The following is a 25275-nucleotide window of genomic DNA, read 5'->3' as shown; positions in this document are numbered from 1 at the left end:
TGCTAATCCAAATATTAATGAGCTGGAGACATTAAGGCATATATGAGTTAGGACAAGGACCTAGGGTGCCATCAAAGCTGTCAAGGCCTCAGAGTAACCTTTTAATTAATAAGGTCTTATTTGCATATGTTTCAGTAAGGTTTCAATCTCTGATTAGAAGGGAGAAAAGAAAAAAGATTTAACTTAACAGCATTAATGAACTGAAATCTGATTTTGTCTGTTGGACAAGTAGAAAGACGACTCATGACTCAAACAGGAATTTTAGAAATTCCAAGTGGAGACACAGAACTATTAACTGAAATGGATAGACATGCCCTTGTATTTATAGCACCTGCCATCAGAAAATCTCAGTGCCCTACATGGGAAGGCCCTGAGAAAAAGCTTCTCAACAATTGAAAAGAAACTGTATGACAGACCTAGAAAGCAGAAGTGTCCCTGTTCTACTAAGATATTCTCTTCTGTACTTAGACTTTAAAAAGTTAAGTCATCATATTCTTGTCATTGAGAATTCGGGAGAGTCTGAAATTTCAAATACAATTTTTATATTAACATTAGGCACCTGGCAAACTTTTTTTTTAAATAAAAAATTTATTTCTTGGTAAATACAAATTTCAACATCAACAAACAATAGTCCAGTGGAAAAATACTTAGCCATTAACATTGAAAACTTTTTTTTATTTAATAAATATAACTTTGGCATTCAAAATTCTAGCTGTAAACCCTATTAAAAAACAAAAACCACCCCTTTACAAAAAAAGAGGCAAGAATGATATACATCAGAAGGCATAATAAGCCAACCAGTGGCTTCACATTCTTTTTACAATAACTGTATTTCAATTAAGTCATGACCAATATATTTACACATGAGGTATTCTGGGGGGGGTTCAAAAACTGAACCTAGTTTACAAAAACCCACCAGTCGCAGTGACTGATTATACACTCTGCTGTGCTTTTAATGTAACCACCTAGCACCGTACTATTTATCATCACACCAATGTGATGCTGAATTTTACATTTACGTATTTAAATAACTATTTATACATATATGTACACACACATACACACAAATGACTACATTCCAAAGGAGTTTCTTGCTCACTAAACAGGGAAAAGGCTGGGCTCCAAAGACCTATATCTGATACCTCCTCTCATGTTTACTGTTTTCTAAGGTATCTACCTATTAATGAACTGACCCTTGCTTTTAAAAAAAAATCCTTAATCAAGTCTATTTACAGAAGAACAAGGTGCAGTAATCATCAATATCCTTATAGCGCATGTAAAACAGAAATGAATGCTTACTGCAGGCAAAAAGGCACAGAAGGTTCTCTGTATGCAGCTGCAATATGTGTTGTTAATGACTGACATTCGAAACTATATTCTTAACATACTCAATACTTTTAAATAAGAAAAAAGTCCTAAAATCCAAAACCTTTCCCTCTTCATGATTAAATGTATAATATTGTCACACAGCAATTTATACCATGGCATTTTGGGGTGAAGCTAGATATTCTGTTTTGTGAACACTGAAAAAAAAAAGTAAAAAATGGAAATAAAATTAATTAACTCTGGCTCTGAGAGCTCTAGCTACTGGCAGTTTCAAATGACGTAGTCTGAGTGAGCATGGTTATGAGAATTGCTTATTATCATAATTACATATCTACAATGATAGAAATCTGCATACGAGAACGCCAATAATGCAAACGAAAGATGAGCCTGAGCTAAAATATGTGATGTAAAAATACAGCCCAAGTTCTCAGATACTGTTATGCAATGAACTATCACTGATACTGAAAGAACATTTTCCTGATAAAGTAGTTCCCTTAAAAATGCCCTCTAAGAGATTCCTATTAATACGTCTTGAACTACGACAAAATTAATTTATAAACGTTCTTATAAGTCAGAAATGTACAATATCCATTTTAGCAACACTTGCCAGCTCTTGAGATTGTCTCTAACAAGCTACTGAAAGAAGTCTAATTTAAATTGTCATGACCAAAACAATTTCACTAAAATAAAGTACTATTAAATATTGAATCCTACTTCAAATACAGAAAGGGTCCACATTTACTTTTTTTTCCAAAAATTCAGGCATGGCTTACCTAGTCAATACTTAAGCAAATTTTCAGAGATTTACTTAAAAATCTAGGTTAATTTTTATCTCAGACATATAATTACTGTAATAACTTCCAAGAAAATCCTAGTTCAAACTAAGACAAGATACTGCAGTGTTTCTATTCGCCCATTTAACCTAGCCTAGCAGTAAAATCTTTGCTTTTAGTGAGATACCAATAATGTTACTATTCTAACACAAGAGGTCATCTTGGCAAAGGGGAATTTCTGAAAAATAAAAATCAAATTAAATACTGAAAAAAATCAGACCACCACTAGTTTTATTTCCCCCCAATTCCCTTCAAGGCTGTCTACTTATTACCTAGGCCCCTTTACAAAACCCAGGCTCCAATTCAAGGTTATTACTTACACTATCACATCTTAATTCCCCTTTTTATGGGGAGAATACGTTCTAGAAACTGAAATACATCAGCAATAGTTAATTTCCCACTAAGTTAAAAAAATTTTTTACCTCGAGATATGTGAATTAAGCCAAATTCTCTAAGTTTTAGAAAGCTAGCTTTTTAAAAAATACATACATTATTTTATGCCAACTAAGTTAGAAAACCATACATCTATAGTGATCAACACAAATGATCAAAGGTTTAAACAACAAAAAGCATAAACCCCTAAACACATACGTTTAAGGAAGAACGTAGTGACCCAAATCAGTGATTATTTGCCCATCATTGCTATCATTTTAGGGGATCTTTATTTTCAAAATTGTGGAGGTTGGGGGTGGGAGGAGGGAATTCTATTCAAAGGGAATGCCAAAATGTTGTGTTACACTTGTAGCTTATCTATTTTAGATGCTATTATCTACTTTACTGTAAAGGGCCATTTTTATAAATACTAACATGTACAAGGCAGGATGCTTTGTGTCAGATTTTTGGTACAAATTTACTACTCCCTGATTGTCTTTAAACCACCAACATTCAAAAACAAATGAACACATTAGAAAGCCAGGTTCTTGCCAGGGACTAAGTCCCTCAATGTTAGCTTAGAGACTGGAGACATTGGGCTGCAGAATCACTACAATGCACTGATTTCTTACTGCCCAGATCATAAGACATTAAAAAGGGCAGGGAGGACTCAGGCACTGAACAGAAGGAAAGTCTGATATCCTTACAATGTGTAACTGTTGAAATACAACTATAAAATAACTATTGAGAGCTGTATATAAGCCAAATTCTGAACTGATTGTCTTCCTGGGTAATTTCCTTGAAGGCCTTTTGCCAAATACATTTTCACTGCTGAAAATATTTAGGAGCATATTTTCCTAGGAGCAGTCTTTATACCAGTATTTAAGTCTGGCAAGAAAACAGACATGTGATCTGCTCTTGCCCCCCAAAATATTATTCTGCTTGATTAACATCCTTCATTCCTTCTGTTATTTGGTCTTGACCTAAATGACACTTGGTTGCATCAAGAAATCAAAATCCAACTTATAAAGGACAATGATTGCCATAACTAAATACATTCAAAAGAATGTACTGAATGCTCTGAAGGCAACAAAATATACAGTCCTTCCAAAATATCAACTACAAGAGGGAAACACTCATTTGGAAGTTTAAATGATTGTATATCTACTTAAAATCAGTTGCATTTCATAGTGATAAACTCCTAGAAGAACTAACCTGGCCTAGTTCGTATTCTATGAAGAACCCTGTTTTTAATGTACTTTATCTAATAAATGGAATTGCAGTATCACCTAGGTTTAGATTTTGTTTTATGCTAGTGATAATTCAGATATAAAGAATACAAGTTTGTTTTTTCTTAAAGTAGTTTCAATTTTAAAAATACAAAACTGTTAAAATGTAAACATTTGAGATTTGGATAAATAAGCTATTGTTCCAGAGTCACTTTGTTAATCTTTCTTTTACAACAATGATCTGAGGCCTTCTTTAAGTTTGTATTAATTATATATGGCTTTGTTTACATTGATATATATAGCATATAAATAGAAAATTGTAAATGGTAAGGGACACATTAAAATTAGGTTGGATTATTTTTAAATTACCTTGTAATCCATAAATTATAATGCTAATGGGGAAAATCATCATACCAAAATTTCACACTTAGGCAATTCACAAACACTCTGGAAAAACAGCTGACCTATCTATAGCACTAAAATCACCCAACCCCACAACCTCACCATCTTAGCACAAATGGCTTTGATTGTTCAAAACACAAATGGTTTTGCCTGCTGTACCACTATTAGAACACTTGTCTGCTGTGGGAACTTTGTTCAGCCAGCCTATGAAAAACCCCAAGTACAACACATGCTTCTACATAAAAGAAAAGAAGCAAAAGAATATAGTGTGTGTGCCCTTCTCAGAAGCTTTGCTTTGACCCTAGAAATCCTTACAATTTGGGGAATAAATGTGCATGTACACACAGACACACAGACACACACACGATTAAAAGAAATCCTATCCCTTTATATGAAGGGCACTCTTCACAGCTTGGTCCTACAATCAGTAGTTTGAGAACACAGATTTTTTTTTTCTTATACATGTTATCATATTTTTTATCATAAATGGTAATTTACTTTTTTGGCCTGATTAGATAAGCCCCTTTGAAATCTCATATCCCAATTCCTCCCCAAATGAACAAATCTACAGAAAAAAAAACTATGTGCAAGTCCTATATCACTTGCAACTCTCTATCATGGCTCCTAAAAGTAAAGGTGAAGAACTGTAACACAGCAGCATTCAACAATGGGTGGTTATTGCTGTGGGCCAACCCTGTCACTGGGTAACACAGTTGTCTCCCATGTCCTGAGCGTAGCGGTCGGATATTGTAGTCCTTAATTCATCTATGTCCCTTCGTAACTGGCAAACATCTGACAGTTTCTTAGTGAGTGTTTCTGGGCTGTGGTCATTCTCGGTCTCTTCAGCTGAACAGTTCATTGCTGTGGAAATAAAACATGGAGATAATCTCATATTTTTGAGGGAACAAAGGCATTTTAGGATTTTCAACTTAAAATCACTGGGTAGATACAATGCTGTAGAGTGATTACAAGTCAGGCTCAGGTTTAAATTATACATCATTTTTTTTTTTTTTTCGTCTTTTTGCTATTTCTTGGGCTGCTCCCACAGCATATGGAGGTTCCTAGGCTAGGGGTTGAATCGGAGCTGTAGCCACCGGCCTACGCCAGAGCCACAACAATGCAGGATCCGAGCTGCATCTGCAACCTACACCACAGCTCACGGCAACGCCGGATCTTTAACCCACTGAGCAAGGGCAGGGGTTGAACCCGAAACCTCATGGTTCCTAGTCGGATTCGTTAACCACTGCGCCATGACGGGAACTCCTACATCATTTTTAATAGTAAATGGATCTTACCTACCTGTTCCTCTTAAAATTTTGCTAAAATACATTATACAGTTGATACACACAAATTCTACAGGTTTAATGGATGACAATATTCCAAAAGTAGAAAGGAGTGAGGTGTAACAGTTCTCTTCAAGCTCAACAAGACAAAAATATGATTTTCCTTTTGTATAGTGAGGGGCAATATCTTCTACTTTTACAGACTGCAAAACTGGGTTTGATTGATGTGAAAACACAAATTTTCAAAATATAAGTATGTGTATATACATCTATCTATCTCTCAAGAGCGTGTGTATGAGTGTACTGGAACCCTATAATTCTAAATAACTGAATCAGGTGGCTGATAGCCAGTTGCCCAGTGGCTGAAGGTGAGGCCTTGAGTTAGATAGCTTTTAATTAATTGAAGTAATAAGAGTCAGATAACTTGTTATTTTAATAAATATTATTTGAAGTGTTTTATTGTTTATGATCCATGATCAGGGCACTATGCCGAGCACTGAGGTCAGCAAAATAATGGATATAGTGGCTTATCCTTAATAATTTATAGTTTTATAAACAAGTAAGTTCAGTCAGGCATCACAAGTGACCTACCCCTACACAAAGGCTACAGTAACATAAGGAAGAGAACAAAAAGCCTTACTGGAGAGGGGAGAGATTCACTGAATGAGCCAAGGAAGCAGAATGAACTAAGGTATACAGAAGCAGAAAACAAAATAGTTTGATAGAATTTGAGAAACTTCAAGGAAATTAATAACTAGCTCTAAAATGGTAGAGCACAAATTATGAGAGAGGAGATTCAAGAAATAAGACTAGAAAGGCAGGTGGGAGCTGCCTTTACAACTCTATTCTAAGGGAATGTATTAGGAAATCAGAATCACGGGTTAGAAAGATCGCTCTGGCAGCACTGGGGTGGGGAGTGGGCACAGCGGCTGACAGAGGCCAGTCCAAATGAAGGACTATGAAAGCGTGAATACAGGCAACAGTGCAATGGAGATGCGATGGCAGGAATAAATGTTACAAGCAGGCAAGGAGTCAGAAAGATGGAGTTCAATTATCAATCAGCTTGGAAAGGGGCCACAGATTGGGCACAGGGCACAGGTGGGGGAAAGTAGGGTGGAGGATAAAATCTGGGTTGGGGTGATAGAGGGATGGTGGTTCTACTCCCTGAGAAGAGGAAAGGTTCAGGGAGGGAAAAAAGTAGCATCTGTTTTGGACACATTGAGTCTGTGACATCTATGAAACTGCTGGCTCTAATGTATCGGTGAGTGTCATCATGAGCTAAAAGGGACATCATTCTAGGCAGAGAGAGAGAGGAATGTCTGTATCAGTCAAAGGTATAGAGAAAACCAAAAACAAGTGGATATGGATAAAATTACTCAGAGAAAATAAATAGAAACAGAAGACCAACAACAAAAGTTTCTTAGGGGACTGCCAATATTTAAGTGGAAGAAAATTTCACAGAAGATTGAGGCTGAGCAGTCATAAAAGCAGAAGCAGAACCTAGAGAACGATGTCATGGAAACCATGGCATCAGAGCTTTAAGAAGGGTGGAGTGAACAATGTCAACAGATAACTAAGGATTCAAAAAAACTTCATTGCTTTTGGGAAATTAGCTGGCTGGTCAAATTTTCACAATGTCAAACTGTTAAGGTAAGGATTCTGGGGTTAAACTTTAAGTGGAAGGAGTATAAATTGGGGGGGTGGGGGGAAAGTGAGTGAGGCAAGGTTGTGAAATTTTCTTTTTATTTATGTTAGGATCTCTCTCTTATCCTATTACTGAACAAGTTAAAAGTGCTATAAGGGTAGTGCAAATGTAGAAAGTTACAAAATAATTGACAGGGTGGCAAGTGCTAAAATGGTGGAGAAAATGAGTCTTGTGTGTGACCTTTTATTTCTCCAAGAGATCACTGCTAACTAAACACCCTAGATGGCAAAATTTCAGTTGGCAGAATTCTCCTCCTCTAAGATTCACACCAACTACTCCAGAGAGCCTTCACAGCCCTTTGCAGGTAGCTTTAGTTGTTTTTCCCTTGTGTTCCCACTGTTGTCTGTTCACATTTCAACCACAGTGCTTATTACAATGCTTTAATATTTTGGTTAATGTGTGGGCAAGGGCTGCATTCAATTTATGTGCCTTATCAGCACCTTAGTACTTGAATCATAGAAGGCATCTGGTAAATGTTGACTGAGTGAGTTAATGCACTTAAAGAGTTTTTTTTTTTTTTTTTTTTAACAAACAACTCATCCAAAAATGGGCAGAAGATATTTCTCCAAAGAAGACATAGAGATAGATGGTCAACAGGCACATGAAAAGATGCTCAACATCACTAATTATTAGAGAAATGCAAATCAAAATTACAATGAGCTATCACCTCACACTAGTCAGAATGGACACCATTAAAAAGTCCACAAATAACAAATACTAGGGAGGGTGAAGAGAAAAAGAATTCTCCTACACTGTTGGTGGGTATGTACACTGCTATAGCCACTGTAGAAAACATTACGGAGGTTCCTCAAAAAACTGCAAATAGAACTATCATATGATCTAGCAATCCCACTCCTGGGATATATCTTGAGAAAACTCTAATTCAAAAAGATACATGCACCCTGCTGTTCATAGCAGCACTATTTACAATAGTCAAGGCATGTAAACAACCTGAACGCCCATCAACAAATGAGTGGATAAAGAAGATATAGTACATATACACAATGGAATGTTACTCAGCCATAAAAAAAGATGAAAAGATGAAACAGTGCCATTTATAGCAACGTAGATGGACCTAGAGATTACCATATTATGTGAAGTCAGACAGAGAAAGATAAATATTATCTGATATCACTTATATGTAGAATCTAAAATACAATACAAATGGACTTATTTACAAAACAGAAACAGATTCATAAGACCTAGAAAACAAACTTATGGTTACCAAAGTGGAAAGGCAGAGAAGAGGTAAATTAGGACTTTGGGATTAGCAGATATAAAGTACCATATATAAAATAGATATATAACAAGGTCCTACTATATAGCACAGGGAACTATATTCAATTTCTTGTAACAACCTATAATGAAAAAGATTATGAAAAATAATATATATTTATATTTGTATAATTGAATCACTTCGTTGTACACCAGAAACTAACATGACATTGCAAACTGACTATACTTCAAACTGTTTTTTATATACCCACATTCATATGTGTTCCTACCTTTATGAAGTGGAGGGAATAGTCTGCTGACATCTCTGAGCACAGTTACATGTGTCATTTAACAAGTGAGATACTTTGATCAAGAGTTATTACCTGGTTAGCCAAAGTAACTATTATGATGCAAGATGGTCGAATCTCTTTGATGAAATGGGAAACAAAACTAGTCTCCACCCCAGTCACATATTATCATATTATTGGGCAATTAATCAAAACATGTTGGTTCATAAACACTATGGTCTTAATCCATTCTTATTTCCTAACTGAATTCCATTTTTTATGTATTAAAAAGAGACTAATATGTCAATATTATCATAATTTAGAGCCATACAAGTTTAGTGTTCCAACAAAAGCAGCACAGAAGGAAAAAGACACTAGGATCTTCCTGTGGCAGCTCTCACCATGATGGGTGCAGGAAGGCAGAACTAGGCAGAATGGATGGGCATCATATTGAAAGGGTATGTATCACGAGGGCAAGAGATCCACAGGCTATGAAAACTGGCTCATGCGACAGCATTAGCACTTACATTCAACAACTGCCACAGAAATACACTGCATAAGGAAGCAAGTGAGTATTTTCTCTCTAATATTTTGCCAGTGGACAAATGGTTGGCTCATTAATTTAATACAATCGCCACACGAAAGCAAAATCATTTACTTTCAGAAGCGTAACCAGGAAATCACAACTACCATTCCAGTCACATATAAACAGATTCATCATGAGAAACATCTCCTGGCTCAGCACACAGGTGGACTTGTAAGCATGCTACCAAGTTGAAATCCCTATCAGCCATGACCTTGATCAGTTCCACAGGAATGAGGAGGTTAGTTCTAGCAATGAAGTAGTAACAGGTATTCACAGACCCATAGATGGATTCAGAGATTTATAAATCTAAGTAGGAAAGGAGATAAAAACAAGTAGGGGATATATGTACATGTGTAACTGAATCACTCTTTTGTACAGCAGAAATTACCACAACATTGTAAATCAACTACACTTGAATAAAACTTTAAAAAATGAAAAAAAAAAAAATAGGGTATGGAGTTCCCGTTGTGGCACAGTGGAAACAAATCTGACTAGTATCTATGAGGATTCGGGTTCAGTCTCTGGCCTTGCTCAGTGGGTCAGGGATCTGGCATTGCCGTGAGCAGTGGTGTAGGCTGCAGATGTGGCTTGGATCTGGTGTTGCTATGACTGTGGTGTAGGCCAGAAGCTGCAGCTCCGATTCAACCCCTAGCCTGGGAATTTCCACATGGCACAGGTGTGGTTCTAAAAAGAAAAAGAAAATAGGGTAAAGGCAGTCAGAAGTTCCTGATTCATGGTGACATGCTTCTAATTGTTAAGCAATACAGTAAAGACAAGTCATCAGAAACTTACATCTGATACCCAGTAACAAGGAAAGATTAGGTTCCTTGCCCTGAGCACGCTGATTAAGAATACTACACAAAGCCTTCAAGTCAAATAAACAATAGGACATTTCTTTGAAGAGCTGATCAATCACACTCAAATCAAAGAGTGGCCTTTTGGAAAGAATGGTCTGCTGCCTGGATTGCTCTGCTTCCTGGCCCTGATCCAATAAAGAGCAGGTCTCTTCTGTCTGTCTTTGGTTCTGCAACGGACAAAACAAAAATCAGGTTTTTAGAACAGAGGAAAGGTACTCTAAAGCCACAAAGGTTAACATTTTCCCCCAAGTCTATAAACGAGGAATAGCAAAATCATAGTACATGCACATTAGCCAAATTTAACTGCGTATACACAGTAGGCAAAATAAAAAGGGAGATAAGAATTTAAATAATGGAAAGGGTTCCTGTGTGCCAGCTAATGCCCTATGGTAATTAATACCTGAGAGAGGAAACATAAATTTGAACAGTCTCAGCTTCCAGGGGGTTTCTCATGCTCTCACATAAAAAATTTCCTTGGTAATGTACATATTTTACTATGAAATTTACCCCCAAAATAAAAATAACTGCAAAGAAAATTTACTTTTTTGCTTTTTAGGGCCACACCCATAGCACGTGGAAGTTCCCAGCCTAGGGGTAGAATCGGAGCTGCAGCTGCCATCCTACACCACAGCCACAGCAGTACTGGATCTGAGCCATGTCTATGACCTACCCCACAGCTCACAGCAATGCCATATCCTTAACCCACTGACCAAGGTCAGGGATCAAACCCATACCCTTATGGATACAAATCGGATTCATTTCCGCTGTACTACAATGGGAACTCCCTGCAAAGAAAATTTAGACCTCATCCTATAGTTTTTAGCAGCAACAGTGATTTACTTACTCTGAACCTATTTTTTGTACACTGAGAAAAAAATGTTTACTACATTAATGTTGACAGGAACCAAACTTCTCAGTGTAAGAGAAGAAGAAATAAAAGTATAAAGTCAGGAGTTCCCGTGGTGGCTCAGTAGTTAACGAATCCGACTAGGAACCATGAGGTTGTGGGTTTGTTCCCTGCCTTGCTCAGTGGGTTAAGGATCCAGCATTGGCGTGAGCTGTGGCGTAGGTTGCAGACGCGGCTTGGATCCCTCATGGCTGTGGCGTAGGCTGGCGGCTACAGCTCCGATTAGACCCCTAGCCTGGGAACCTCCACATGCCACTGGAGCGGCTCAAGAAAAGGCAAAAAGACAAAAAAAAAAAAAAAAAAAAGAAAAAAAAAAAGAATAAAGTCAAAGAACCCCCCCAACAACTCTGAATGATTAAGTACGAATTGGAAGTATCAATATGAACCCATGATTTATTACACTCAGAAAAATCTATGCTCACCTCATCCCCGCACTGTCAGTATTTATTCCTCATCCTGAAAATTGCTAATCAAAGGCAAGTTTAATTAGCTTTCTAACTAGAATTCCATTTCAGAAAAACCAAAGAGCCTGGGTTGATGAGGAAAATAAAATTTTTATAGATGAATGTCAGCTAATAAATGTAGAGGGAATGATGTAACTAGAAGAAAAAATTATTGTTGTTTTAATCAACTAATGTTTTACCGGTAGATGCTAAAACCACCAAGGAAAAGGGTGCTGACAAACTGTGTATGCACAGAGTTGCCTAAGTATCACCCCACGGAATATCTGGGCATTGCAGGAGCTGTGATGTTACAATGGAAAGAATCTGGCTTAATCCAATGAGATTAGTACTTACCTAGAGTGGGATAACCAAACACAGAATTTTATGATGTGAATACCTAAAAATTTTCATGGGGAAAAAAAAGTTTGACCTGAATCTAGTATCTTTTTAACTTCTAGCTTACAAAAATACAGGTGTAGAGCACAAGATACATGACATCATGAGGAAGCAATCAGAAAACTCTAGGTGTAACAAGTCCACAAGTCTGTAAGACAAAAGACCCAGGTTCTTCAGGGGAAAGAAAGGAACTTTGGGTTTATAAGACAAAATGAAACAACAACACATGGGCCTTGTTTGAATGGTGGTTTCAACAGCCACTATAAAAAACATTTGGAGAAGAAGTGAGGAAATTTTCCTAAGACTAGGTATTACTGAAAATCAAGGAATTCTTACTGGGTGGAACAATGGTGAAATGGTTATATAGGAAACTGCTCCTAGTTTTTGGAGATGCATTCTTAAGTATTTAGAGGAAAAATGTCATGACAGTTCAAAAGCTAAGTATATTTTGTATAACATGTCCTAAATGCTAGCCAAGTATTTTATCTTGTAATTATATGAAGAAAGTGTGATATATCCCAGTGATGAAGTGTCAACAGTCCACTTTCCCTAAGGATTTTCAAGGGTAATTTTGTTTATATTTCAACTATGCCTTATTTGATGACTTTGGGATCTAATTGCTATATATAGCATTTGACTTTGCCGTAGTTAAGTTTGTGAAATTGTTTCTAAGACATATAAGAAAAATAAAAGTTTGTCTTTTTGATTATAATCTCAGTAGGAAACCTAATGGATTTGTCACAATAAAATCAAGCCTTTAATTTAAAAATGTTTTATGAATGTATACAAAATAAACATCTGCTTTAACTTAAATAGGTACTGAATCACTCTTGAAAGCAATGATAATTTCTTCTACTCACATCAAGCAATGTTCTTGTTAATCTCTGCAGATTTCTTTCTTTCTTTTCCAGCTCTTCCATCATCTTTTGAGTAGTCAATTTTTCTTTAGAAAGTTTCCCCTGCATAGACTAGAATAAAGAGAATTGGAAAGTAAGGCATGTTAATGATAAAAGCAAAATGAAACCAGAGAGGTAACCAGGAATACTGGCTCTGACTACTTTAGATATTCTGTCCTCAACAGCCCTTTGGAAGATGATGCCTTCACTTCTAAATCAACCCATGTTACTTCTACAGCGAATAATTCCAAAGGGAGGGGGAGGGGGAGAAATACCATCTTTACCAAGAATGTTTTTAATCTGGGAAAAATGTGTCAAATCTAAAATATGTTTAATTAAATTTAGCAATTTTAAAGTTGCTATCTTACAGTTCCTATTTTTTGGTCCTGTCTGAAGATGCAGAAGTTCCCAGGCCAGCAATAGAACCTGTGCCACAGTAATGATCCTTAACCCATTGGGCCACCAGGGAACTCCAAAACTGTTTTGTTCTTATTTTATTAGTTTTTGTTTATATACTAGAAGTGTATTAGCAAATCTATACTTTAAATTTTTTTTCATCTGATTAAGATATAAGATAAAAAGATCATAAGACTGTCCCTGTTTCCTGTCATTTGAAACACAGCTAAATGCCCTTCTCTCAGGGTACAGTATTCAAAGCAGTGAATATGATGCTGAATTCAGGTCAAAGGTCTATTATGGGATTTAGATAAACTAGTCTCTTTCTTAGCTCCATTATAAATTATAAATTATCCAGACATGGTAATATTTTAAGAAAATCTTGAGTATACCAAAGCAGAATATAGGATATTTTAAGAGTACTTAGGTCATTTCAGCTACACACCAAAGAAGAACTTGCCATAAACCTTGTACTTATCATTGATTTTTTTTTACATGAACTTTTCTTTTTAAACCATGAGATCAATAAAAATATAACTACAGATGAGATTTCATTTTTTTTTCCTTTTAGGTCTGTATTTAGTCGCAACTCCAAAAATACTTCAGAATTCTGACTACATAAATAGCATACAATCTACCATGAAGGTTTTTTTTCCTCACATTATCCCTGTATCGAATAAGATAGGATAGCTGTCATCATAGGTTGAGATAAGACTCTACATCTAAAGTAGTTTTCTCAGTAACAGTATTCAACCTTGTTCCTTTTTAATTTCATTTGTGTGTTAAACTCTGAAAAAAATTCAGTAACTTAAAAGTTAGATACAAACGAATTGTGTTTCATAACAAGTATACTTTCTTCCAAGGAAATCTGTTTTATATTCCACAAAAATGAATCTCACAGCACAATGTCATGTGGGAGATATATATATATATATATATATATATATATATATTTGGATACTGAAATTCCTTTGTAAGTGTATTTGACTGAATCAAAACCCTTTTGATTAATGCTATGGGGGACTTATTTATCTAGCTGAAGAAAGATCAATACTTACTGGCATGACAAGATTATTTAACTGGAATCTAGATTTCATTCTAAATTTTCTTAAGACTTAATGACTGTTTTATTGGAATTGTAGAAGAAAGGTACTACAAATAAACTACTCTATGTCTGACATTTTGATAGTAAAAATGGAACCCAAGAAAGTTATTTTCATTGTGTTGTAATATTATTAATTCTTTAGAAAATTTTAATGTTTATTTTTACCATGTAGAGTGTGACAGATAATTAGCTAGAAAATCTAATATGTTTCTGTGTAAGACTAAATTTAAATCAGTGAAAAAAACAGGTAATCTTCTCCATCAGAATAAAATTGGAAATGTTTGGTAGTAGTGCTGTTTGTCGTAAGAAGGAAAACAGGAGTGCCATCATGGTGCAGCAGAAATGAATCTGACTAGGAACCATGAGGTTGCAGGTTTGGTTCCTGGCCTCAGTCAGTGGGTTAAGGATCTGGTATTGCTGTGAGCTGTGGTGTAGGTTGCAGACGCAGTTCAGATCCTACGTTGCTGTGGCTGTGCCATAGGCTGGCAGGCTGTAGCTCTGATTTGACCCCCAGCCTGGGAACCTCCATTTGCCATGGGTGCAGCCCTAAAAAGCCAAAGCAAAAACAAAAAAACAAAACTGAATTTGGGAAATATATCAAGCTTAACATGTTATGTTGGTTGGGTTCAAAGACACTGATCAATCAAGCAGCCCTTTAATAGGGAAAAGAGTTCACAGATATATTAATTCTAATAAGACCAAATTCTGTCCAATTTCTAGGATAATACTGAGTGCTATACTTTGTCTGACAAAATATCTCCTAAAAAATGACTTCTCTATTCTAAACTGTGTGGAAAAGCATTATGTTTAAAGTCTAAGAAAAAAGTGTGTGTGTGATTTCTAGTAACCTTAGATTGGAATAACTAAAATTTTAAACAAATGAATTTTTAAATGTCTACAATTTTTCTTTAAATTTCCAGTTTAATAATGGTTTTTTAAAGTCTAAGTTACTAATGTACAGGTATTTATCACAATCATCTTTGCAGGTGAAAGTAGTTTTAAATTCATTTGCTATTTTTATGTAAATATCAAGAAATTCTAAGTACTTTCTTTTTCTGTCCCATAAACAAGTAGCTCAAATGAAGGAAAGCCAAATGTGCCTTACTCAATGGATTCTATATACTCCACCACCCAGTTTAGGAGGAAATATTTTGAAAGAAGCATATGTTAGCAGTTTTACTATATAAACATACACAAGCAACCATCCCCATTGCAACAACACAAGGGCTTCACAAATACATTCCTTCATGCAACCACTCATTCAGCAAAAATTACAGCCACGCACGATCTGTACACTGACAATAACATCAATGAACAAAACAGTCAAAACTTTTGGTCCTTGAAGAACTTTCAGTAGGAGAAAAAAGATCAAAGAAAATAAACATAATAAATATGTATGTTACATAGTATCATATATTAGAATTTGTCTAGTTCCCTGGAGAACAAATAGAGATGGTGATGGAAAGGGGTTGAAATCTCAAATGGGTAAGAATAAGGGTTCATGGAAAAAGTGACATTTGAGCAAAGTATTGAGGGAGGTGAGAGATTAAGTCCCATAGAAATGTGGAGAGTATGTTTCAGTTAGTGCAAGGGTTATAAGGTAGATGGTGTCTTTTCTGTTTGAGAAAAAGGGTGACAGAAAATAGTAAGAGATGAAGCCAGAGAAGGAAGGTGATGTGAGGAAGAGATTGTGTAAGCTCTTCTAAGCCAGTGTAAGAGCTCTGATTTTTACTCAGGGAAAAAAAAAAAAAAAAATGAAGAACCACTAAAGGGTACTGAGAAGATATGACACGATCTGATTTCTGTTGTAATAGGTTGCTCAGGTTGATGAGAACACACTATAGGCAAGCAAGGGTGGAAGGAGAAAATAAGCCAGATAAGGAATGAAGATGGCTTGGACCAGGGTAGCAACAGTGGAGGTCAAGAGAAAGGCCCTACACTAGATATATTTATAAGAAAACAGGATTTGCTCACAAACGTGAGGTAGAAGAGAAGGCAAAGATAAATCTAGTTTCCAGACTAAGCAAACAGAAGGGCAGATATGCCATTAGTAGGTATAAGAAACCTGGAAGGTACAGCAAATTTACCATTTTTTGGCTTGAGGGAATAAGAAATTTAGTTTTGAACATGTTATGTCTAATATGTTAAGTGTCATCACTTATTGAGTAGTGATTAAATACACAAGTTGTAAGGTCAGGGGAGCATTTTGAGCTAGAGATAAAAATTAGGGAGTAGTGAGCATACACCATATAATTAAAGCCATAAGATGGGTAAGAAGCTCACCAAGAGAAGTATTGAGAATCCTGGTAAAGAAACAAACCCCTTTTTGAAATATGACACCATGGAGTTCCCGTTGTGGTGCAGTGAAAACAAATCTGACTAGTATCCATGAGAGTGCGGGTTTGATCCCTGGCTTCACTCAGTGGGCCAGGGATCTGACATTGCCATGAGCTGTGGTATAGGTCACAGACATGGCTCAGACCCCGCATTGCTGTGGCTGGCCGCTGTAGCTCTGATTCAACCCCAGCCTGGGAACTTCCATATGCTGCAGGTGCGGCCCTAAAAAGAAGAAAAAAAAAAAGAAAAAAAGAAATATGATACCATGTATGCATGTGTATATTTTAGTAGTATAACTGACCTACAATACTATGTTAAGTTCTAAGAGCACAACATAGTCATTCAGTATTTCTATATATTACAAAATAATCACCACACAAAGATACATTTCCATCTGTCACCATACAAATTTATTATAATATTATTGACTAAATTCCCCCCAGTGCATATTTCATCCCTGTTACTCATTTATTTGGTAACCGGAAGTCTGTACTTCTTAATCTTGCTCACTGAAATATGATACAATATTTTTGAAAGTAATTTGCATGTCTTCAAAATAAACCTTAACAAATATGCCTCAAATGAAACTAAACTTATTCCTTGATTATAAAATGGAAAGTTTTCTAATAAGGTAATTATGTCCAATTTTTATATATCAGTTCACTGTTTATATCTTTATTATAATAGAATTTATGCTACTGACCTTAAATTTATTGTCTCATTAAATAATCAAAAAACCCAAAAAAACTTAAAAAGCAAGTTCTTCTGAATGCTTTTGGTTGTCATTTTATTGTACATATTTCAATTATCTAGAAGCAAAGCATAAGTCAATCACTTTATTACTGAGAACAGTCAAAAGGCTTTATATTAGTTATGATTTTATTAATACAAGCACACTATTTTTGCCAACAGCATATATAACCATACATGAAAGGTAAGATAACAGTGCTACTATCACAAGAAATAGCAATTAATAAGAAGCATGCACACTTAACAAGGAAACTTACACTTAGAATCAGTAATAAGGAAAATATATTCTTTTAATAAAATGTAATTATTTTCTCTCAATACCTTTTAAAAAACTAGTTAAGAAAAGTTCATCTCCTACATGAGGCCACTCCTTCAAGGTTAAGGAGGTTATGTTATATAACACAGAGAAACCAACACAGAGAGTCATGGAAAATAACTATTTTCCAAATTTAAGAATAAGGAAAAAACTTCACTGAAAGACCTTAATAAGGAAGTTCCCATTGTGGTGCAGCTTAAATGAATCTGACTAGTATCCATGAGGATGTGGGTTCAATCTCTGGCCTTGCTCAGGGCGTTGAGGATCTGGTGCTGCCGTGAGCTGTGGTGTAGGTCGCAGATGTGGCTTGGATCCCACGTTGCTGTGGCTGTGGCATAGGCTAGCAGCTGTAGCTCTGATTTAACCCTGGCCTGGGAATTTCCATATGCTGCCAGTGTGCCCCCCCCCAAAAAAAAAGACCCAAAACCTTAATAAAACAGATTAAGTGAATTACCTGATAAGGACTTCAAAATAATGGTCATAATAAGATAGTACCAAATGGAAGTCACAGAGCTGAAAAATAAAATAGCTCAACTAAAAAATGTAGTAGGAGGTGTTCAACAGAAGACTAGATGAGACAGAAGATCAGTGAATGTGAAGATAGGGCATGAAACTCACCCAATCAGAGCAGCAAAAACAAAAGTATAAAAAAGAGTGAAGATAGTTTAAAGCACTTAACGGGACATCAGGGTGCCCAACAGACACATTATAGGGGTTCCAAAAGGAGGAGAAAGAGAGAAAGGGACGGAAAACTTAAGTGAAGTAACAGCTGAAAATTTCCCTAACCTGGGGAAAGAAACAGACACTTAGATCCAAGAAACCAAGAGAGTTCTAAATAAGATGAATCCAAAGAGATCCACTCCAAGGCACATTATAATGAAACTATTGAAAGTTAAAGATAGAGGGAGAATCTTACAAGTAACAAAGTCAAAACAACTTAATTTATGCAAGGGAAAGCACACAATACTCTCAGGAGATTTTTCAACAGAAACTTTGTAGGGCAAAGAATGTGGTCCAATATATTCAAAGTTCTGGGGAAAAAACTGCCAAGAAATAACATTCCACTAGGCAAAGCTGTCCTTCAGAACTGAAGGAGTTCCCATTGTGGCTCAGATCCCGATACTGTCTCTGTGAGAATTCAGGTTTGATCCCTGGCCTGGGTCAGTAGGTTGAGGATCTGACACTGCTGGAAGTTGTGGCAGAGTTTGTAGATGTAGCTTGGATGCCATTTGCTGTGGCTGTGGCACAGACTGAAGCCACAGCTCAGTCAAGCCCTAGACTGGGAACTTCCATATGCCACACATGCAGCCATAAAAAAGAACTGAAGGAGAAATAAAAAGTTTTCCAGATAAGCAAAAACTGAAGTACTTCATTACTACTAGATTGACCTCACAAGAAATACTAAAGGGCTTACTAATTACTAATTGCAAAAACTTACTAATTAGTAATAGTAAAACATATGAAAGTATAAATCTCACTAGTAAAGGTACATAGACTGTAAAATTCAGAATAATATTGTAAAGGTGGTAGATTAATCACTTATAAAGCTACTATGAACATTAAATGGCAAAAGTAGTAAAAATATAACTACAATAATTTGTTAATGGATAGACAAGATAAAAAGAAATAAAATTTGGCATCAAAAATACAATATCAAAAATATATCAAACTAAAAAGGTTCTGCACAGCAATGGAAATCAACAATAAAATGAAAATGCAACCTACAGAATTGTAGAAAATATCTGCAAATCATGTATCTAATAAAGGGTTAATATCCAAAGTATGTAAAATATACAACTCAAGAGCAAAATAAATAAATACAAAATAAATGAATTTTAAAAAATCCAATTTTAAAATGGGCCAAGACCTAAATAGACATTTTTTCAAAGAAGATATTCAAATGGCGAATAGGCACAAGAAGAGTTGCTCAACCTCACTACTTATCAGGGAAGTGTAAATCAAAACCACAATGAGTTATCATTTCACATTTGTTAGAGTGGTTATTATCATAAAGATAATAGATAACAAGTGTTGGTAAGGCTATAGAGAAAAGGGAACTGTTGTGTATTGTTAGTGGGAATGAAAATTGGTACAGCCACAATGGAAAACATTATGGAGGTTTTTCCACTTCTGAGAATTTACCCAAAGGAAATGAAAACACAAACTTGAAAAGATACATGCACTCCTGCCTCCCTGTTCATTCACTGAAGCATTATTTACAATAACCAGGACATGGAACCAACCTAAGTGTCCACTGATGGGTGAATGGATAAGGAAAATGTGATAGTACACACACACACACACACACACACACACACACACACACACACACTGGAATATTATTCAGCAACCAAAAGAATGAAATCTTGCCATTTCCAGTAACACGGATGGAGCTTGAGCACATAATGCTAAGTGACATAAATCAGACAGAGAAAAATACTGTATGATCTCACTTGTGAAATCTAAAAAAACAAAAACAAAGTCAGAAGAGAATAGATTTCTGTTGCCAGAGGAAGGCGTTGGGGGGGGGTGGAAAGAGAATGGGTAAGGGGGGTCAAAATGTATAAACTTACAGTGTTAAAATAAGTCCTGGGAATACAATGTACAGGATGGTAGCTACAGTTAACAATACTGTATTTTATATTTGAAAGTTGCTAAGAGAATAGATCTTAAAAGCTCTTACAAGAAAAAAATTTGTAACTGTGATGGATACTAATTGTTAGACTTACTGTAGTGATCATTTTGCAATACATAAAAATATCACTATTTTGTACACCTGAAACTAATATTATGTGTCCACTATATCTAAAAAAAGTAAGTAAACAGTTTGAAAAGAGAAAGTATGCAGTTAATAGTAATAGCATAAGATTTTGGAGTCAGACAAAATTAGGTTCTGGGTACACAGTTTATATGATGCGTATGTATTCAATACCTTTGGCTACCTGCCTATTCACAAATTCCATGAGTCGTAAGTAGTCATATTTGTATTGGGTTACTATGTTCTTGGGTCATAGCTCACTGCAAGCTGAATGAACACTTGACCAAATCTAAGAAAGTAGGACCCAGAGTCTACAAGTTTCTCCCTGCAGTGGCTGGAAATGAACTATAGAATAATAGGGCTGTGGGACAGCTATATTCTGTCACGTGAGCTAAAGAAGGAAAGGAAGTCAGTCTGCAGAGAGAGAGAAATTAATGAAACAGACTGAAATGAGAGCAGCAACAAAGCCTCTTTCTTCCTGAAGCTAGGAATCATTCCTACTTATGGGTTCCACATATATCTCTGCATTGTTATAATCCTATTTTTTGCTTAGGCTAAATTGAATTGGGTACTGTTGCTTACAACCAAAAGGCCTAGGTTATACTGTTCAGTGTTTACTAAGTGAAATTTCTACAACTAGCAAGGTAACAGATGAGCTACTAGGACTCAGACCACATCCTAGAGAATATTTATTGGGAGATTTCAATTATACCACAAGCCAAATTCCAAGTCAAGCTTATAAATTTTAGGCCTAAGTGACTTTTGCCTAGTACAAAACATTTATGCTACAAACACTAATTCCTTTCTTCTTATACTAAATATGTAAAAGCTCATATCTTATTTCCAATAACCATGGCATACACTATAAATCTTACAATTGTATTTGTCAACTATATTTAAATAAAGCTGAAAATTTAAAAAAGGGGGGGCATTCAGTATTATGGGTGAATTTTCTTGTGGGCAAAGGTATTTTGGTATTTCTTTACTATTTGTTCCCTACAAAGAGTGCCTAGCCCATGGTAGAAACTCAGTTGACAGTTACTAAATGAACTGAATCAATGAATAAATGAAAAAGTAACTATTCAATACCTAATTCAGTTTTATTTAAGTAAAAGGCTATGTTCACTCATTCAGAACAGTTACCGAGCCTCTTTTATGCACAAGGCATTGTGCTAAGTGCTGAACTGGATAAGGACTATTCAAAGACCCTAGCATACCCATTATAAAGCTTGTGAAATAAATGTATCAGAAAAAAAAGAAACAAAACAGGCATTCTACTCATCTCAAGAAGCCAATAATGCAGCCATATTGTAAGGTGTAATGTACTAAAAAACTGCACTTTGGAGACAAAATTTCCAGATTCTACTTCTAGGTACCTGAGCATATGGTGCCTTTCACAGAAGACTGGTTTTCCAATGTGCTCCAGTTTAAATATCCTTCATTCCAGGAAAAGACTTAAACAATTACCTCCACTAAGACTTACACAAGAAAGAGATCAGACTAACATTATTTTCTTTCTCTAGGGATTTTTCACTTTGAGGCAAGCCAGGAATAATGCCAAGGGCACAAATTCTGAGGTCATACAGATATGAATTAGAATCTCAGCTGAGACCTTGGGCACACTTTTTAAATCCCAGCTATTTCATATATAAAAATATGCTCTTTCTTACCTTGTAAGATTACTGTTGAGATTCAGAGATAAAAAACATAAACCAGAAACATAAACCATTTTTATAATATGTAATATCACCACCAGCATCATCACTGACATCTCTGCATTTGACATCAGAGGCTCCATTTCTCACTACGGGTAAGTGTAGACAAATATTAAATCCCTCATCCTCATTCTTCTGCACTGATAAAAGGGAGGATTTTCAAAATATTTGTAAAGCTATTCCTTAAAATAAATAAGGAAAATGCAAGCACCATAAAATTGCCAGTTTTCAGGTTTCTGCTTTTAGTAACTGAAGACAGTGTACGGCTCAAGTTCCTTTCTTAACTATCATCTTGCCACCTTATATAACTTTAAAAACAATCTCCCTGAGAGCTCTGCTTCCAGCATTCCAGCACGAGGAGCTCCTCAGAACTGCTCCCCCAAGGAAATTGGTGAAAAATCATGAAAAAACACATTAAAATTTTCTGGAAATGGTTTATACAGCAAACATAAGAAAGGCTACTAAAACTCAGAACAGCAGTCTGTGGTATTTGAAACAAAGTCCACTTGATCCTTACTCTCTCACAGCTCAGCAAGATGGAAAGTCCATTCCAAACCAGAAGAGCCAAGAGCACAGGTCTCCCTCTCTCTTCGCTCCCAGCTGGACTGCTATCTCCCTAGGAAGGGGAGGGCACTACCATTTTTTCCACCTTGCAGTCAGCTACCTATAGCTAAGGCTAAGTTCTAGGCAAATGCAGGCAAAAGGTGAGGGATCTGCTGTTCTGCCCAGGACTGCTCATGGGATGAAGGCTTTTCCTAGGGTGCAGCATCACTGATTTGGCCCTGCCTTGGCTTCTAGGGCAGGAATCTCCACTAAGACAAGCAAACTAAGAGATCCTGAGATGCTGCCCACCCTCCCTCCACTAGTGCTCATCTCCTGGAGAGTTGCTCAGAAGCCTGACATCAGAAGCCTGACATCGTTCCACCCACACCAACTTGGCTCCGAGATTTTGCCTGGGGAGAAACACGTCACAGAATGGAGAGCCCTGAATGTCTCCCTAAAGGAGATGAATTCATTTGCCACAGAGTGTGAAATTCAAGCCTAAGGGTACTCTCAAAATAGAGAGAGGTTCCTGTTAGATTCCTAGGAGGAATAGGCTAAAAAGCAGGTTAGCTAGCTTCCAAGAGAGAAACAGTAAGAGAGAAAGAGACAGCTGGGAAGGAAACTCCAGAGAGCTGGGGAGGTGGGGAGAATCTCAAACTTTAACCTAGGAAGCTATGCCTTCAAAGAGCCAGAAAGGACCAGTCTGTGAAGCAATTTATGCCATAGGGCATTGCTGAAAAGTTGAAAACAAGAGTGCTGAGCTGGCCTAAGGGAGCTTAACATTTGGTTTGGTCAGGGAAAGGGTTTATAAGAAATGTATAAGAGTAGGCAAATCTATAAAGAGGGGAAGCATATTAGTGATTCCCTATGGTTGAGGAGGGAGTGGGGTTTAAGAGAGTGATGGCTAAAGGTGTCTTTTTTGAGGACAAAAATGTTCAAAAATTGACTGTGGCTTGGTTCCATACATATGTGATTATTCTAAAAATCACTGATTTACACACTTCAAATGGGTGAACTATAGGGTATACATGACTTACATATTAGTAACACTGTTATTAAAAAATCAGCACAATATGAAAAAACAAAATCAAACCACCTGTCTGGGTCCTTTCTCTTTTAGCCCTTGATTTGTTCTCAGGCTTATGAGCAAGAGCTGCCAAAACAGCTTAACTGAGTCAGAACATGCCAGGTGTCTCAGAACTAATCCCCCCTTTTTAACTTAAATTTCAGTCTTCCCAGTCAATTCCCACTTGTGGTTCATTGAGCAAGCTGAGAATTTTACAATATTTCCTAAAGGCTCTAAGAATTGCCCAGGGAACTTGTTAATAATACATATTTCAAGCTTCGCCTCAGAGATACTGACTCACTGGGTTGACAATAGGGCCCAGAAATCTGTATTTTTTAAAAGCATCCTAAATAATTTGAATATCCATATAGGTTTGGTGACCACTCGTAGCACAAACAGGTTCAATGATATTCTTTCATGATCTAAGTGAGCTGACTCCCTTCCTACAACTCCCCACCTGAGACACAAAGAACTGATTTTTCCAAAGTTAAATCCACCTGTTATATGTTTTTTCTAAAACTTTTAATTAAGCAACAATTATATTGTGCATACAACAGGCCTATATGCATATTAAAGTTTTTTATCTTCACAAGTACAAAGACTAGAAAGAAAATTTGTTTTTTAAAAAGCTACTTTTCCTTTGATAGAATACTTAGCTTTGGCTATTAGGCTTTTCAAAAATTAGTATTCATTTCTGAAAAAAATATTTTCAGTTTTTCATGCATTATATAAAGTACTTACAGGTAGGAAAAACTTAAAAATTAAAAAACTTTGGGAAGAAAGAACTTCATGTAAGGACACATCACAATATTAGAATAACTATAAAAATAGGAGATAAACATGAATAATAAGGGGAAACTTTAAATCAATATTTATTTAGGTTAAAGAAAAGCTATATTCTGTCTTTATGACACTGTATTAGATTACGATCCATTTTCCCACTGTATCTACTGAGAAAATCTATTTGATTAAGGTTTTAATAAGAGATTTGTTAAAAATTGGAATAAAATCTGCTGAGACTATGGAAACATCTTCTTTTGAAGCATTATAAATAGGACAGACTATCACAGTTTTGAGATTGGTGGTCCCAAACATGCCATTAAAAGTGAATAGTCTTAAAGACCACCATTCTTATTTTTGTCATATTATGATCATTCATTGACAGCTGTCAATTTAGAAAGGCCATTTAAATGCATAAATTCTTTCAAAGAGGAAACTTTAATGTTAGAGAAAACAAGTAAATATAAACTTCACTTTGATTTTCCCTCCCCAAAGGTTACAATAACATACAATGTTAACAGTTCATTGGAAACAAATTTACACCGGTGAAATGTACTTTTGAGAAATAAACAGGATGGAAGATAATGCCCAGTAAAAATGCAGCCATGTTTATGGAAATGATGGGTAACATTCCATTTTTAAATGTCTTTTTATATTGTAAACTGACCAAAAAAATCTGTAATGTAATAACCTATATGGGAAAGGAATCTGAAAAGAAATGGATATATGTATATGTATAAGTGATTTACTTTGCTGTATGTGTGAAACACAA

General features: G+C 35.9%; 1 protein-coding gene across 3 annotated transcripts in view; it reads right to left on the bottom strand.

The window, feature by feature from the left end:
• Positions 1-568: 568 nt before the first annotated feature.
• Positions 569-25275, bottom strand: part of CEP85L (centrosomal protein 85 like) — a 163338-nt gene continuing 138631 nt past the window's right edge. For all 3 annotated transcript variants that reach the window (XM_003121248.6, XM_084958157.1, XM_084958159.1), the window contains 3 exons: positions 12702-12809; positions 10031-10262; positions 569-5023 (listed from right to left, as the gene is read on the bottom strand). In XM_003121248.6, coding sequence (XP_003121296.4) covers positions 4860-5023; positions 10031-10262; positions 12702-12809 — 504 coding nt within the window. In that variant the 3' untranslated portion in view covers positions 569-4859. The remainder of the gene's footprint in view (positions 5024-10030; positions 10263-12701; positions 12810-25275) is intronic.

This window comes from Sus scrofa, chromosome 1, assembly GCF_054392235.1.
Source record: "Sus scrofa isolate SSC_HxYL_T2T_F1_AM1 chromosome 1, Sscrofa_HxYL_maternal_Yorkshire_Landrace_v2.0, whole genome shotgun sequence".
Taxonomy (NCBI): Eukaryota; Metazoa; Chordata; class Mammalia; order Artiodactyla; family Suidae; genus Sus; species Sus scrofa.
Note: the sequence above shows the minus strand (reverse complement) of the source record. Positions and strands in the feature narration are given on the sequence as shown.